Source organism: Rhinichthys klamathensis, unplaced genomic scaffold (assembly GCF_029890125.1).
Source record: "Rhinichthys klamathensis goyatoka isolate OS25496 unplaced genomic scaffold, OSU_Roscu_1.1 h1tg000157l_1, whole genome shotgun sequence".
NCBI classification, from domain to species: Eukaryota; Metazoa; Chordata; class Actinopteri; order Cypriniformes; family Leuciscidae; genus Rhinichthys; species Rhinichthys klamathensis.
Genome location: NW_026606692.1, coordinates 257,501 through 274,009, shown reverse-complemented (window position 1 = coordinate 274,009; position 16,509 = coordinate 257,501). Strand labels below are relative to the sequence as shown.

General features: G+C 34.7%; 1 protein-coding gene across 1 annotated transcript in view; it reads left to right on the top strand.

Moving 5' to 3' along the window:
* The first annotated feature begins 719 nt into the window (after positions 1 to 719).
* The window catches only part of LOC130090957 (uncharacterized), a 40,148-nt gene continuing 24,358 nt past the window's right edge, over positions 720 to 16,509 (top strand). The window contains exons 1-5 of the mRNA XM_056258603.1: positions 720 to 825; positions 2,011 to 2,310; positions 7,438 to 7,695; positions 13,097 to 13,393; positions 13,670 to 13,918. Of these exons, the coding sequence (XP_056114578.1) occupies positions 765 to 825; positions 2,011 to 2,310; positions 7,438 to 7,695; positions 13,097 to 13,393; positions 13,670 to 13,918 (1,165 nt within the window). The 5' untranslated portion in view covers positions 720 to 764. The remainder of the gene's footprint in view (positions 826 to 2,010; positions 2,311 to 7,437; positions 7,696 to 13,096; positions 13,394 to 13,669; positions 13,919 to 16,509) is intronic.

Below are 16,509 nucleotides of genomic sequence, written 5' to 3'. Positions count from 1 at the left end.
CTCTGATTGGCCCTGAACCTGATGGTATTAAACAAACCAATCAAACCAACAATGGCAGCGAGTATTAGCCAATCAAGGGTAGAATAGGACGAGTCTTCACAGAATGCGGGTGTAATGATTTGCATGTGATGATGCATTTAAGACAACTCGGAAATACGGGACAAACCGCGTCCCGTATTGATTCAAAACGGGACGCGCTGTTTATTTCACAAATACGGGACGATTCCGTATTTTAAGGGACGGGTGGCAACCCTACCACCGGTGTTGTGCCGAATTTCGAATTTCGAGTTAGTACCTGATTGCCTAATCCCAACCCCACCCAATCCTAACCAACTACCCAAAACTAATCCTAAACCTACCAATACTAGGAGGGAAATAATTTGGCGGGGGTCAGAATTTGGCACAACACCGTCCGGAAATAATCTTCTTCAGTCTGTATTCCTCATCGCTTCCGTTCCGTGGCCGTTCCGTAAAATTTTATTGAATAAAATCCTATGTCAAATGTAAGATTTGTTAAGACATTTTTACATTTTTAAAACAAAATTTCAAATCAGATGGAGATGTATGTGTCTTTAGGGAAGTATGAACTTCAAAACATGCAGTTTAAAAGTGTGTCCTACATTAAGATCAACTCAATACCACATGTTTGTGGTTTCTGTTTTTGCACTTCCTCAATTCTCTGTTCTTACACCTTGTCTCAGACGTGTAAAGGACATTCTGAGCTAAATATAGAAGTGCATTAATGTGTACTTTGTCTTATAAAAATGTCACATCAATGCTTGATGGTCGCCATTGTTGTGTTCATCACCACAGAAGCTATTTCAGGTAAGTGAAGTTTATAATGTTTTATTGAAGATGGTGCAGCATCTCTCTTTTTTTTTTTTTGTCGACCCTAGTCAAGTCAAGTCAAGTCATCTTCATTGATATAGCGCTTTTAACAATGGAGATTGTTTCAAAGCAGCTGTACAGAGATAAACATACAATTTACGGCAACAGAGATTGTTTAGGCTTTATAGCGATTTTTGAATAATGTTATTTCCAGCTAAAGTTAGTTTTGGTTGATTCACTTCCAGCAAAATGATCATTTGTTATTACATTAGGGGCCACTAAGACGACGGCGTTCTCTCTAGGTTTGTAATTTCCCTAAAAACCATGCCTAAACACAAACTACTTGTCTTGCCTATATTAGACAAAGAATTTAGTTTTATTTTATCACTTCGGGGTACGCGAACCGAATTTTCAACGCTTTATCTGTAGAGTGGGAAAGGGATCCTCCATAGGGAGAGGATACTTAACATTTCAGGACTACATTCTCATCGGGTCCAGGCGAATCTCCTTCGTCAGATCCGGACACGGCCTGGATCCGGCAGGCTGGGAAAACCTCGGGATAAATAAAGACACTAAAATTAGCGTAGATGCCAATGCCATTCTTCTTATCATGTAACAGCAGTTTAGATATACAATGTTGAGGGTAACGCAATTAATATTGCAAGATAAGTAAGCTAATAAGATTACTTTTTGAAGTAACTAGCACAACAGTTAAAGGGGAACTATGCCAGGTTTTTTTTTTTAGCTTAACTGAACAGCTTCGAAGTTATTGGAATGGTTATGACGATTTTCGGGTTGAATGGTCACCTCACCGTTGAATGTTTTGTATCGACTTCCTCTGTAAAAGCTTAGCCCTGAAAGTTTATTTTTCCCCAAAAATATGTAGGCCTACTTTTTTATTTGAATAGACAAAGATTACCACCAAATGTGGCTTTATTGTTAATCTTTGTTTGATTATGTGGAATATTATATACAAAAACAGAAATGGGCTAAAAGGAAACCAAAAATAGATATGAAACATTAAATTGAGTTACTACTTGAGTTGAAAAATAGTAAAGCAAAATGCACTAGGATGTAAAGCTTTTACGTTATTTGTATTATGATCTCATTCATTTTTATTTTTCTGTTACTGTTTGTTTGTTGAATGTTGACTAACATACTCTCTCATATTTTGATTATTAGGTCAAGAGGTGACGAAAGCAGTGGGTGATAAAGTTTCTTTTAAACTAGACAAAATTGTTCCTCCTGTCACCAGCATCACATGGAAACACATAAAAAAGGGTGCATTAACTGTGAAGGTGATTGAATGGGAAGACGGAGAAGAAACTACAGTCCTGAATCCGAGATTCAAAGACATCACGACTCTTAATAAAGAGACTGGACAAATCACTATTTCTAAACTAACACTCGAACATACTGGAGTTTATACCATTGACGTCAGCGGTAAAGAGCAGACACAAAGATTCACATTGACTGTTATGGGTGAGTTGATATTGATTAGTAGGCTATATTTATATTAATAGTATTACTAAAAGCATCATATTGTTATTATGATTTTTAATTAGCCTAATAAAGCTAGTCTGTCAACTTTTTTTACCTATATTTGTGGGGAAAAAATGGGGTAACACTTTACAATATCAGGGCATGAATAATCATGTACTAATAGCCTACCTGAATTAATAGTTACTTCAACATGAACTAATGATTAGTGAAGATATGAACTAATCATGAATCAATGAAGAGCGATCCTTAAAGCTGCAGTCCGTAACTTTTCTGGGTTAAACATTATCCCAAATAAATTTTTGAGCAAGTACATAACCAGCCAGTGTTCAAAACTCTCTGCTTGCTGTAGCTCGATTCAAAACGGTAAGCTTGTGGTAAAGTTTTTAACTCCAGTGGTACTGGTGGATTTCCGCGGGAGATTCGAGCATGTCTTTGCGTCATTACGTCACATCTGCACACACACATCTGTACACACACATCTGTACACAGAGAAGAGTCTCGGCTATAGTCGCCTATGTGTGTGTGGATGCTGGAGGTGGAGATTTATAGCCTTTTCTCACAGCACATGATATTATTACACTAATTTGATGGCGGACAGGAACTGTTGTAAGTCAGGTTAGGTAAGATGAGAAAGAGAATAACACAAAACAGATAATGACCTTTTAAGATCAATGATTAGTCTATTTAGTATTTTCTGATGTTTGATAAGGAGGATCAGTGAAATTAATGACAAACTAATCCTGTGCCCTTCAGTAATGTTTATGATGAAGCTGCGGATGTCAATAGTTTAAAATATAGCTGCGAGCAGCGATTACGGGCCCAAGCCGGTGGCACCGCAACCCCGGTGCCTTTAGTTACCTAAAGGCACCGGGGTGGCGGTACCACCGGCTTTGGCCCTTCATCGCTGCTCGCAGCTATATTTATATATATATATATATATATATATATATATATATATATATATATATATATAAAGCCGGTGGCACCGCCACCCTGGTGCCTTTAGGGTTATTGTGCACGACGTGCAAAAACGTAACCCTGCTTTGACTGTCGAAAAGAAGTGTGCTGTAGAGCTTGTATCAGTGTGGGCTCTGCAAAAGTGTGCATTGAGGGCACATATCAACCACAAAGTATGCGAGAGCAACCTTCTGAAAGGTCAGGTCTACATCCAGGTCTACATCTGCCGTGTGTTTACATCATAGTAGTGAAGTTTGAAGCAATCAGGTGATTTCAAAGCTTTTTGAAAGTGACAGACTTCCTGCTGCCAGTTGGTGGCGCTATAACCGGGGTGGCGGTGCCGCCGGCTTTGGCCCTTTCATCGCTGCTCGCAGCTATATTTATATATATACACACACAAACACACACACACACACACACACATATATATATATATATATATATATATATATATATATATATACATAAATATATATATATTGTTTTTTTAAGAGACAAGACAGAATATTACTTGCCTGATCTGATTAGAAAAATAGTGTTTGTGTGTGTGTGTGTGTGTGTGTGTGTGTGTGTGTGTGTGTGTGTGTGTGTGTGTGTGTGTGTGTGTGTTTGTGTGTGTGTGTGTGTGTGTGGCGTAATTGAACAATGTAGACATAAAAACATACTCCGTCCTTTTGTTCATACAGGACATTATTCAAACTGCAAAGTGTTTACTTATATTTGTGTACACTTGCAATAAAACACAACATTGTGCTTTTGTCAAGCTATAAACTCTTGTCAAACTGTAAACTACAACTGTCACCCAACCAAAATCTCTTACACACACACACACACACACAGTTTAAAAGCAAAAAATATCAAACAATCCTATTTAAAAACAGTCTGTGGGAGCCATCTTTTGGACATTCATCATATCGCATTGGTTTTCATTTCTTGTCATCAAACAGAGCCCTAATCTGTTTATTTTTTCAGTTACACATTCTACATTGATTAAAAAAGAAAAATCAAATGTGTTTTTATTTTATACAGAAATAAATAATCTATCATTCAGATGAGAATAAAGTTAGTGTTAGTTCAAATTTTAAGGAAAACAAATATATGATCTGAAATATAGCACATTCATTTAAAATTCATTCAGGTTCAATTACCAAACATACAATCTTAATGTAATTTAAAGCAAACAATACATTTAAAATATATGGGTTGTATGACTATTTTTTAATATAAAAAGATATATATCCAAAAAGACAAGGCCTAAAGTTTAACAAGGGTTAAACTCTTATCACTGTAACAGACACAATCACACACACAATCACACACACACACACACACACAAGTCAAATCACTTACATTTTACATGCAATATTGACTTTTTTTCTGTTTCAGCAGCGAAAATAGTTAAACAAAGATCACAGCAGAACCATCGCGCATCTCACAGCAACGCGTTCTCATTACTGAATGATTCAGCATTTTGAACGAATCGGTTGACTCAAAGATTCAATGACCAATCAATCCATAAACATCTATCTCATTCATGAATGACTCAGTCGTTCAAACGAATGAATCAATGACTCGCTCATTAAGACGGTCGCCTGGCGACACCTAATGACGGTTTAGTGTTATGTTTAAAAGTATCATTCTTTCCAACGATTGTTAATTAACTCATATTTGAAACATAAGCTATATTTATATATATACATACATATACACACACATACACAAAAATAAAATAAAAACACATTTGAAACGTGTTTGCTTACTAAATTGTGAGCTGAACGAAAGTTGCAGCAAATATCAGCAACAGGAGTCAAATTTCATTAATCACGAGAGTGAAGAGCTGACTGAAAAGATGATGATGGAATAGGCTATTTTATGTAAAAACGCCTATTTAAGCGAATCTGTCATTGTACTCTTTTATTGTTGTGTTTTCCGTGAAAAATAATAGACTATTGAACTCACAATTCAAGCAATCGGCCCCCGAAATTGCACTAATTTTAGTGACACTAAAAAGTATGCGGCTGCACTGGCATTCATAATGGTGCGCGTCCATGGCGACGAGCGAGCAGAACAGAGCGAACGTTTAGTTAATTTCTACTTCCATAGGAATTCATTCGAGCGCCACCATTTCAATGTCTGTGCGGACGTCCATATTATACTTTCGCTTTCAAGTTAGTGTTTTTAAACCCCCCAGCGGGAGGTTTACACAATTGGTTTACACAATCACACGTTGATTAACCGGTGGGAAAATATTCCCATAGTAACATCCCTAATATATAAATATTTATAAATTCAATAGGCCTACCTGATTTTGAACACAAGAGGGCAGTATAGCACTATATATGATTTGGATTATTATTATTTTTGACTAAACAACCATTCTGGCTGTTTTTAAACTTAAAAATAATTCTTAAATTGAAAAAAAGGAATAAAATGGGTTTAGTTCTAATATTTGTATAATTTTATATAAAAATAAATGGTGTATAATTACATTTTAGAAAGATATGAGACATGCCCTGATTCTTTTTTTGACATTACTTGAATCCCTCAACCATAGCAAAACCGTTTGAGATATTCAATATCTGTTCACAATTTAGCATCTTCAATGTATTTTCATCATGTTGAAAAAGTTTGGCATGAATAAAATAAACTACTTAGGAGGAGTAGCTAAAAACTCAGAATCTGAAATCCACATTCAAACCAAAATATCTGACTTCCTGTTGGTCGTAGCTAATTACGGTAAATTAGAAAGTTGTCCGGCTCGAAGAGTACAATATACATATCGAGTTTTGTTACTGTAGATAAAACTAACCCCCCCACTTTTGTCAAAAGCATTTAGAAAGTGACACACTTCCTGCTGCCAGTTGGTGGCGCTATAACTTTGACTCACAATAGTCACATCCATGTGATCGGCCTCTTACAGCGATCACACTGCTGAAGTTTCATCAAGATCAGTTAATGTATGCAGAAGTTATAACGCACTTCTTGTTTGTTGTTTCTCGCCATAAATTCGTTTCCTCGCCACGGCCAAACCGTTCGAGATATCAAAAATCCCCTCGCAAACTTTCATCCTCAATGTCTTGACTTCATGCTGACCGAGTTTCGTGCCGTTTGTTTGAATTCTCTAGGAGGAGTATTTCACATTCCATTGCGTGTGTTTTACCAACAACCCTAAATAGCCGACTTCCTGTTGGGCTGGGGTAAAAAGTAAGAGTGTGAAGTATATATGAAACGAGGAGATCTACATGTGTACCGAGTTTCATATTATTACATGCAAGCGTGTTTGATTTATGGACCATGTTTTCGGACCCCGTTCCAGGGGGCGCTGTCGAGCCCCCCTGCCACGCCCGGGTACCATCTTCAGCCCGGCCCTGATGGCCGCGGGTTCTGACATGTGTGCAAAGTTTCAGGAGTTTTTGAGCATGTTAAGGCCTCCAAAAGTGTCCAAAAGGTAGCAGAAAAATAATAATAATAATAATAATAATAATAATAATAATAATAATAATAATAAATAATCCTAAGGAAAACAATAGGGCCTTCGCCCTTTGGGCTTGGGCCCTAATTATAACTAATAAATTGTTTAAATGTATTTCATTTCTTACGGAGCCTGGTTGATTTAGTTTACCCCTAAACGTTAATTAATGCATTACTAACATGTTTAAGGCTGCTGTTATTCATGCATGAATCATTATGTCATAGTTAAGGATCGCTCTTCATTGGTTCATGTTTAGTTCGTATCTTCACTATTCATGTACCATTAATTCAGGTATTAGTGCCTAACCAATTGTATTGTACACATTGTAATGTATGTAATTTACCAATAACTGTTATTACACTAACAAAATCTACCACACTCATCAGTTCTTTGTCCTTGAATTACAGTAAATACCATGTGTTAATCATTCAGTACCAGGTATACTGAACGATTACCGTCACTGTATTTTGGCAGTGCTATGGTACAGTGATGGAATCAGATTATGAAACCATGGTGCTTTGTAAATACTTTTAAGAATACCACGATACATGTCCAAAAACATGGTAGTACAATGTTTTGTTGGGTTTTTTTTACGTTATGGTTTGTATTAAAATTGTAGTAAATATGCCATCTGATACCAACAGTGTAAATGTTTTCATTGTTTGTTTCTTTCACAGAGCCGGTCCCCAAACCTGTGATTAAAATAGAGGCGACTGATAACCCTAATGTTGTGTATTTAATATGTGAGTACAGTGAAACAATCATCTGGAAGAATTCTGCTGGAGAAACACTGACGGGTTCAGCGCACCAACGGAAAGGAGAGTTCATTAATGTCAAAAACAAAAGAAATCCAGAAATCTCCTACACCTGTTCACTCCAGAACGCAGTGAGTGAGGAGACCAGTGATCCGGTCTATGAGAGAGATCTGTTTAAAGGTGAGACGGCGATTTAATCTCTTTGTCTGATTATTTTTTAATGCTTAGGTGGCGCTGAGATGTTCCTTCTGTTCAGAAATTGTATACACACTCAACACGTGTTTGGACACACACGTCATACTTAAAACATATTTGAATGTGATTGGATTAGAATTGGATAATAAAATATCAAAGCTAGTGTCATCTATTAGAAGAGAGAACGACAGCACACACACACTTTACCAGCCAAACATTTCACAGAAATAAATTCATAAATAAGTTCCCCTCAGTTCCTCTCTTCCACCCAAGGACTTATTTTGATGTTTGTTTGTTTTGAGAGACACTAGTTTACATTAATTTGCACGCCATCATCTGCCGTGGTCATTTTTTAATGCATTATGGTCATGGTTGATATTCTTGCTGGACTCAACACTGATATCAAACATTTGCAATGAACGTAAACAAGATTTCAGCAGTAAATGTTGCCGAGTGAAAGACCAACACATTAATGCTGTTTGTTTGCGGTTTCTGGTTTCGAACTTATTCTCTGTTTTCACACTGCATACATCACACGTTATTTGTAAAAAAAAAAAATATTCTGATCATTTAAATGTGTTTCCCAATGTTGAATTTTGTTTTGTTTTGTTTTTTGCATTAGGTTTAAACGGGGAGTTTGTCATTTGGATTTCCATTGTTTTGATCTGCTTGGTTTTTATCCTCCTTTTCCTGTTTATACCACCTTTATATGGTAAGAATATTGTGTTTAATCTTTTAAAACATTTGCAACATATATCTGTGCTTATCTTTTGCTTAAAACTCAAAACAAACATTCGAACCACTGAGTAATTTTCCATTTGCAACTTGTTTTACTTCCATAATATGACATTTCTGTGCAAAATCAGATATTCAGAAAGAAAACAAATTATTTTACTCATTGATTTAATTGTTTATTGTTTAACAAAAAAAAGCCAATTTTGCTACAGGTTAACATTGAAGAAAAGGAAGATGAAAGATTGTGAAGATAAACATTTTTAGAATAGCATGCACATTAATTGTTCTAGTAATGTGTAATAATAGAGTAAATAGGCTTGATTATGGTTTCATATTGACAGTTTTTGACAGATCGTGTCGCTGTTGTTCTTTAAGGTTCTTGTGCTGCTCGCTGTGGGAGAGAGAAGACTTCCAGAGTAAGTTTACTTCTTAATATTATAAGAAGCAATATTACAGATCTGATCAACCTGAACTGTTTTAAAATAAACAATAAAAACGAGCATTTTTCCCCTCAGGAATGACATGCATGAGTGAATGACTGATGCTCATCATGAACCTAGTGACTCTTCAAATGCAAAAATCTTCTCAACGCATTTGGTCATCGGCTCTAAATCCCAGCTTTACTATATTATACATGAGCATCTGCTTTTAACTGTATATGTGCTTCATAACTTCATAACTTTGACCTTTCTGTCTGCTATAGGCTGCACAGACACTGTTGGAAATTCATCCTCAGGTTATGATTATATGAATCTGCTGTACAAACAGTTCAGATGAGAATCTCTTTACAAAACTTTCTGCTTATTTATCTTTTGGCTTGGAGAATAAGTGAGGGATTTTGCATAATTTAGATACCAAGGTAATGTGTGAATCTAAACAGTGAATGTTTTTGTTGTTTTTGTTCATTACATGTATGGATGAGCTGTAGTATCGCTGTGTTTATATGTGTTTCTCCTGTTTTAATGGTCTATTTTCCCGTCATGAGGACATGCCTTCCACTAACAGGTTCTCAGGGCTGCCATCTTATTCACATATGAATCTGCTGTAATACATAGTTTTCAAAGTGACAAGATGAAAATCTCTATAAGAACTTAAATAAAAGATAAACTTTTCTTTCTCATTCCTGAAGTGTTGTCATTGTAATGGCTGTACTCCTTTTCTAACTCCAATAGTTTACCTTCATTGTCATAAATAATAATCTCTATTTTCAATTTGTACAATCTCTCCCCTGTTTCTTAGGCTGGAAATTGATTTTAAAAAAAACTGATGGACATGTGAACATCTTATGAAATAATTCTGACATAAAAAATATAAATAGATTAAAAAAATTGATAAATGCTTAATAAAAACAACTGCTATTTGAGCCTATTGAGATATTTTGTCATATAAAAGTTTTATGAATGTATACCAATATTTATACCAATATACATAAAGAATTTAATTCTGTGATAAATTCTATTCCAAGCTTTGTAATGTTTTTTATGAAAGCCCCCCTTGGCCGAGTCATGCTGTAATTATATCTCTTTAATTAGTAATTATATATGTTTGAGACAAGTTCGCTTTTAAAGAATGTTATAATAAATGTAGCCTATTCGTCAACTTTCTCAGTCTCAAAACTCGAATTACTATAGTAGATGACATTCAGTGGAGGAAGACTTGATTATTACCATACAAATATTGCACACCCAATTAAATTAGAAAAGTGCACAGTGAAATTCAAATCTCCCTTTGCAATCCAGCTTTATGATAAAACTGATATATTAACCTTCTGTAAAAATTAAAGTGAAGGCATTTTTTTTTTTTTTTTTCTTGTTGTGTTTAATCACTTTTCTGGAATGATTTGAGTTTCTATTGTATTTCAAAAGCTAATATTAATGTAATTTTTTTAGTATTAAGGATGTTATTTTTTTTATTTTTTTTGAAAACCGAAACAAGTCACTTTAAATCTACTGTTGACTTTCTTATTCATGCGAACAAAAATAAATAGAAATACCTACTTCTAAAGAGTTCTCAGGCGAAGTAGAACATTTAATCAAATCACTAAGTATAATTAATAATAAAAAATGTACTTATTTTTTGAAGAGATATGAAGAGATCTTTCATGTACCGTAAATGTTAGGGTTTTGTTCTTGTTTCGTTTTGTTCCTGCTTTTGTCTGATATGGGATTGTTACATTGTGCTAGAATATACAAACATTACTATTTTTTATGTTTTTGAAAGAAGCCTCTTCATTTATTTGATCAAAAATACAATACAAACTGGGAAATAGTATTGCAATATAAAATAATGGTTTTCTATTTTAATATACTTTAAAATGTATTTTATATCCTGAGATCAAAGCTGAATTTTTCAGCATTATTAGCCTACTCCAATCTTCAGTGTCACACGATCCATCAGAAATTAATATAATATAGGCTACTGATTTATTATTAATGTTGGAAACAGTTGTGCTGCTATACTTTTTGATGAACAAAAAGTAAAAAGTAAAATAAAAATGACAGCAGAAAATGTATTTTGTAACAATATACACTACCATTCAAAAGTTTGGGGTCAGTAATTTTTCTTTCTTTCTATTTAGAAAGAAAACAATAATTTTATTCAGCAAGGATGTGTTCATTTGATCAACAATTATAGTAAAGATTTATATTGTTAGGAAAGATTTCTATTTTAAATAATTGCTGTTTGGATGTGTCATGAGTGTTTATGTAGCCTATGTGTATGTCTTTAGCTGTTATTTGTATTTTACGTTTATTTTTTTTTATTTTTTTATTGTCTGTAAGGGCAGAAACGCACTACGCAGTACGCACTCTTGAGTCCATTACAAATTTCCCCTAGGGGACAATAGTGCTAAGTATATTCTATTCTATTCTATTCTATTCTTTCAAACTTTTTATTCATCAATGAATCCTGAACAAAGTATGGTTAGTAGTGTTGTTATTTGGCCACTAGATGTAGACATTAAACCGCGGAACGTCTGAAGTGAAAGCCGCCGCCCATAACATTCGGTTTCGTTTTGTTCTTCCTCTACATGCTCAGTCCTTTCTTCCCTGGCGTCTCGGGCGGGACCCTGGATACTTTCTGCCTGAAATATAGCAGTACAGTGCATGAAAGTGTACTCTGTATAAAGATGTCACTTCGTAAATACTTGCTGGTCGTCATCTGCGGTGTGTTCATCGCCTCAGGAGCCGTTTCAGGTACGCGATGCGACCGTTAGCATTCGAGCTATGATACTAGCAAACAAAAAAACGTTCTTGGGCTCTTCAAGCCGTTTAGTTGTAAAATATATTATAATATCGTAGGACTATTTACAAATGCCAAATGATTGAGGTGTATTTTAGATAACTAAATTCACGGCGTGACCTAGTTTTGCTTACGTTATTATTGTTTTAGTTGTTAGCCACAGGCCGAGGCCTAAGTTACACCCATACAAGGCGTGTAGTTAATAGTTAGGCTAATATTGTTAATAAACGATAATAATTACATTTATACATTGTGTTCTCAACATGTATTTTATCTATATTACATATTTCGATACCATACTATGCCCAAACAGTAATTTTTTTCTTGTTACTTTCTTGACGTGAAATGATCACCGGAAACTAGCGAGGGACCGAGACTTCTAATCTAATCTTAGAGAAAATGGGTGGGGTACTGGGGTGCTTTTCTCTTGCAATGCAACTTTGAAATGATTAAGATTCCAGTTAGGTTAAGTAGTTTTCACAGACAGTGATACTCTCTTCGATACTTATCTGTAAACATAATTTTTCTCCAAACAATTGTATAATTTGGAATAACAGGCTATAACATTTAGACACTTTTTTTTAAGCGCTGATAATGGTATTGTTAAACAGTTATTTATCTCATGAAAATGGTCCCCTGTATACCAACGTATAATTTGTTCAAATTAATGTATATGCTAGTGTTTGATGCAATACCATCCGGTTTAAAATGTTTGTTTAAAGGAAATATGAATACGGAGATTAAATGATTTATTATTTTATTATTATTTATTATCATCACTGATGGTAGAATAATTACTTAATTAGGAAGTTACTTCTAACAGAATACAGCCCAATATCTTCTAAAACATATTTGCAATCTAAATAGGTTGCCTAAAAAATATTGCATAAAAAATAAGGTGGAATAAGTACATTTTAAAATACTAAGTGTACCCTGTTAAAACACCTTTTCTTAAGTTTTGTACTGATGTTGATGTTAATTGTGATTTGTTCTGGGGGACTGAGAAAGAAAATATTCTCTTATTTTTAACTGCGTTTATAGCAGAATGTTTTGTATCGACTTCCTCTGTAAACGCTTAGCCATGAAAGTTTATTTTCCCCCTAAAAATATGTACTTTTTTATCTTAATACACAAATATTACCACCAAATGTGGCCTTTATTGTTAATCTTTGTTTGATTATGTGGAATAATATATACAAAAACAGAAATGGGCTAAAAGGAAACCAAAAATAGATATGAAACATTAAATTGAGTTACTACTTGGGTTGAAAAATAGTAAAGCAAAATGCACTAGGTCTAAATGTAAAGCTTTTACGTTATTTGTATTATGATCTCATTCATTTTTATTTTTCTGTTACTGTTTGTTTTTTTGAATGTTGACTGACATACTCTCTCATATTTTGATTATTAGGTGAAGAGGTGACGAAAGCAGTGGGTGATAAAGTTTCTTTTAAACTAGACAAAATTGTTCCTCCTGTCACCAGCATCACATGGAAACACATAAAACCTGATGTATTAACTGTGAAGGCGATTGAATGGGAAGACGGAGAAACTACAGTCCTGAATCCAAGATTCAAAGACATCACGACTCTTAATACAGCGACTGGACAAATCACTATTTCTAAACTAACACTCGAACATACTGGAGTTTATACCATTGACGTGAGCGGTAAAGAGCAGACACAAAGATTCACCTTGACTGTTATGGGTGAGTTGGATGTTGATTATTGAAATACGTTACTTTATCATAATGATTTTTTGTTTACTTGTATAAATAGTGATCCTCCTCAGTCTGTTCCATATGTTATATCAATATTTATTTTTTATGTGTTTAAAGGCCAAATTGAATTTAAATTTATCATAACATAATATCAATCACACTGACAAAAGGTGCTATCATGTATTATTTGTATTATCAAATTATTGTATTAGTATTATCATGTGTTTTAGACTTAGCATGCATTTTTCATTGTTTCTTTCACAGATCCGGTCCCCAAACCTGTTATAGGACGGGAGAAGATAAATCCTGATGTTGTATATTTATCCTGCAAGTACAATGGAAGTATTACCTGGAGTAATTCTGCTGGAGAAACACTGGCATACCAATCAAATACAGACTCCATTACAGTAAAAAAAAACGAAGGAAATCCAGAAAACACCTACACCTGCACACTCCAGAACGCAGTGAGTAAGGAGACCAGCGATCCGGTCTATAAGAAAGATCTGTTTAACGGTAAGACAGCGATTTACTTCAACATTACTTACTAGAGGTAAGATTCAGAATAATTTTTGTTTTTAAGCAGCGCTGAGATGCTCCTTACCTTACCTTGAATTTTTAAAGCATCGGCTGCTGTCAGACATTTAAGGCTGATATCAATGGCAAATCTTATTTAATTGTTTTCATGTTTGTTTTTACCAAACACCTCATGAAAAGACACTGAGCACATTGAAATAATTCTGAAAAACATACAAAGAAGCAATATTTGAGGGTTTCATTTGCCACAGTAAATTTTAATGCCATATTTTGTTGTCTATTCAGTGAAATTCATTCATTTGTAAGTGTGACTTTATGTCCAAAAACTTTTACCACTGTGCAGCAGACATGGAAAACATATCCTTTAATAGATTGATTAGCCTCAGATTGTTTTTAAGTCAATGCAAAACGGTGCTTGCAACCAATTTTACTTTACAAATTTTTACATATTGTGATGCATTTTTGAGTGAAACAGCATATTAGACTTTTCCATAGATTTTATCCATTGGGAATTGATTGGATTGTAAAAAAAAAAAAAAAAGGTATTGTATACCAACTGGAGGAAATTTAAATATTATTAATGAAAATGTATTGATGGAAGAAAGTAAGTCATTTTTAAAGCAGATAAATTTATAGCGTTTTTGATAAAAGACGAAGAATTTTTTTTTTTTTTTTCACTTTACTTTTTTGAACCAGCTTTTTTTTTTAAACTGTACTTGTCACAACAGATCATCAGAAATGCACTTTTTTTTACAAACATTTCAAAATATTTTCAATTGAGTTACGGATAGACACAAAATCACAAAATAACTTTTACTAATATTACTACTACTATTAAGTCTGTCATGTATGTATAAATAACATTTACATTAACAACCATGTTCATAATGGTATGAACATTAAACTTTTCATTTGCATCCATTTTAATATATTTGACTAAACCAATCTTAATGGTTAATCAGTCAATCATTTGCTACGTTAAGATTTTTCAATTATTCAGCATTTCCGAATGTAATAAATGTATTACAACCAAATGTAATAAATTATTGCATGAATGATTTATCTCATATGCACAAAGTGTGTGTAATTTGTCAAATACTGTAAATAGGTGTTTTTCATTTCATAGTAGTCGAGACAGTAGAATTACAGTAATTCACCCGTCATCAAAAAAAGGTCAAATGCAATATAGATTCAGTCATATATGGTAGAGTGCGAACAATTTGTCAAAAAACAACAACAAAAAGAGTACTTTAAGTTAGAGTTCACAACGGGCCTGAAAATTACAACCCGACCCGACCCGGCCCGTGGCTTTTAAAGCCCGGACCCGATGTAACCCGACACATCAACATGAATTATCTGCCCGAACCCGGCCCGCGGCCCGACGCCGCCGTCTTTTTTCTCTTTTTCTCGTACACGTATTATCATGACCAGCAGTTGGGAATTCAAATCAACCTTTAATGTTCACGCCTTTTTAACAATACAAACAACTGAAACAATAAACTTTAAATATACAAATAGGCTATATAAAAAAATATGCCAGTTTGGGATACACGCTGCTGTTGGTCTTCCACCAGCCCAGCAGGTCCTGATCGTCGGCACGTGGCACGCAGCAGCCAGACTTTCTTTACGGTGAACAGCAGCGATGAAATGTTTTTTTGTTTTGTTTGTTTTCACTGAGCGGAAAAGATTAAGCCCAAGGTCCGACCCGACCCGAGTCATTTGCTTATATTTTCCACCCGAACCCGCGGGTCCCGTCGGGTTTGTCGGGCCGACCCGACCTTTTGAGAACTCTACTTTTAGGCTGCATTTACACTGCAGGCAGGGCCGGCTCTGTAAATCTGGGGGCCCTAAGCAGGAAAATTTTGGGGCCCTGCCTTGCAGTAAATAATGGAGTATTGCCACCGCAAACCAGCAAATACAATCTAACCCCAATCTAACAAATCTTCAATAAAGTTGTTGCATATAGGCTACAGGTGTTGCTGGAGTCTCGATCTTTGCGATCATTTTTGCGATCAAATTTCCAAGTCCAGGGAAGACAACGATCTGAGACGGTTGGTTGACTTAACGCAGTGGTTCTCAAACTCTTTTGGTCATTCCCCACTTTGGACAAGGGGGAATTTAAGCCCCACTGCCCCCATCGCCCCAACACAGTGCCAATGAAATACGCAACAAGCTTAAAATGTTTTCAATTTATTGAAGTAACAAGTAGTATCTAAATACAAACTAACTATCTACATCAAATAGCTAACATAACAGCAAGTTCAAAAATAAAGAAAATAAAAGTGCAGCTGTGTCATAACTTGCATGGAATTCAAAAATAGAGAAAATAAAAGTGCAGCTGTGTCAAAATGTGTATCAAGTTCAAAAATAGAAAAGAAATAAAAGTGCCACTTTGCAATCTGTTAAAAAAAGAAATGAAGAGAAATCCATTTGGCAAAACAGGTCTATTTAATTTTTTTTTAATAGACATAACATAGGCTACTGTGTTTGATATGGAATTAAAATGATGGGCAGAGATATAAACTAATGATTAATTATTTTAATATTCCTTTGTTCCGATCAGAGCATGA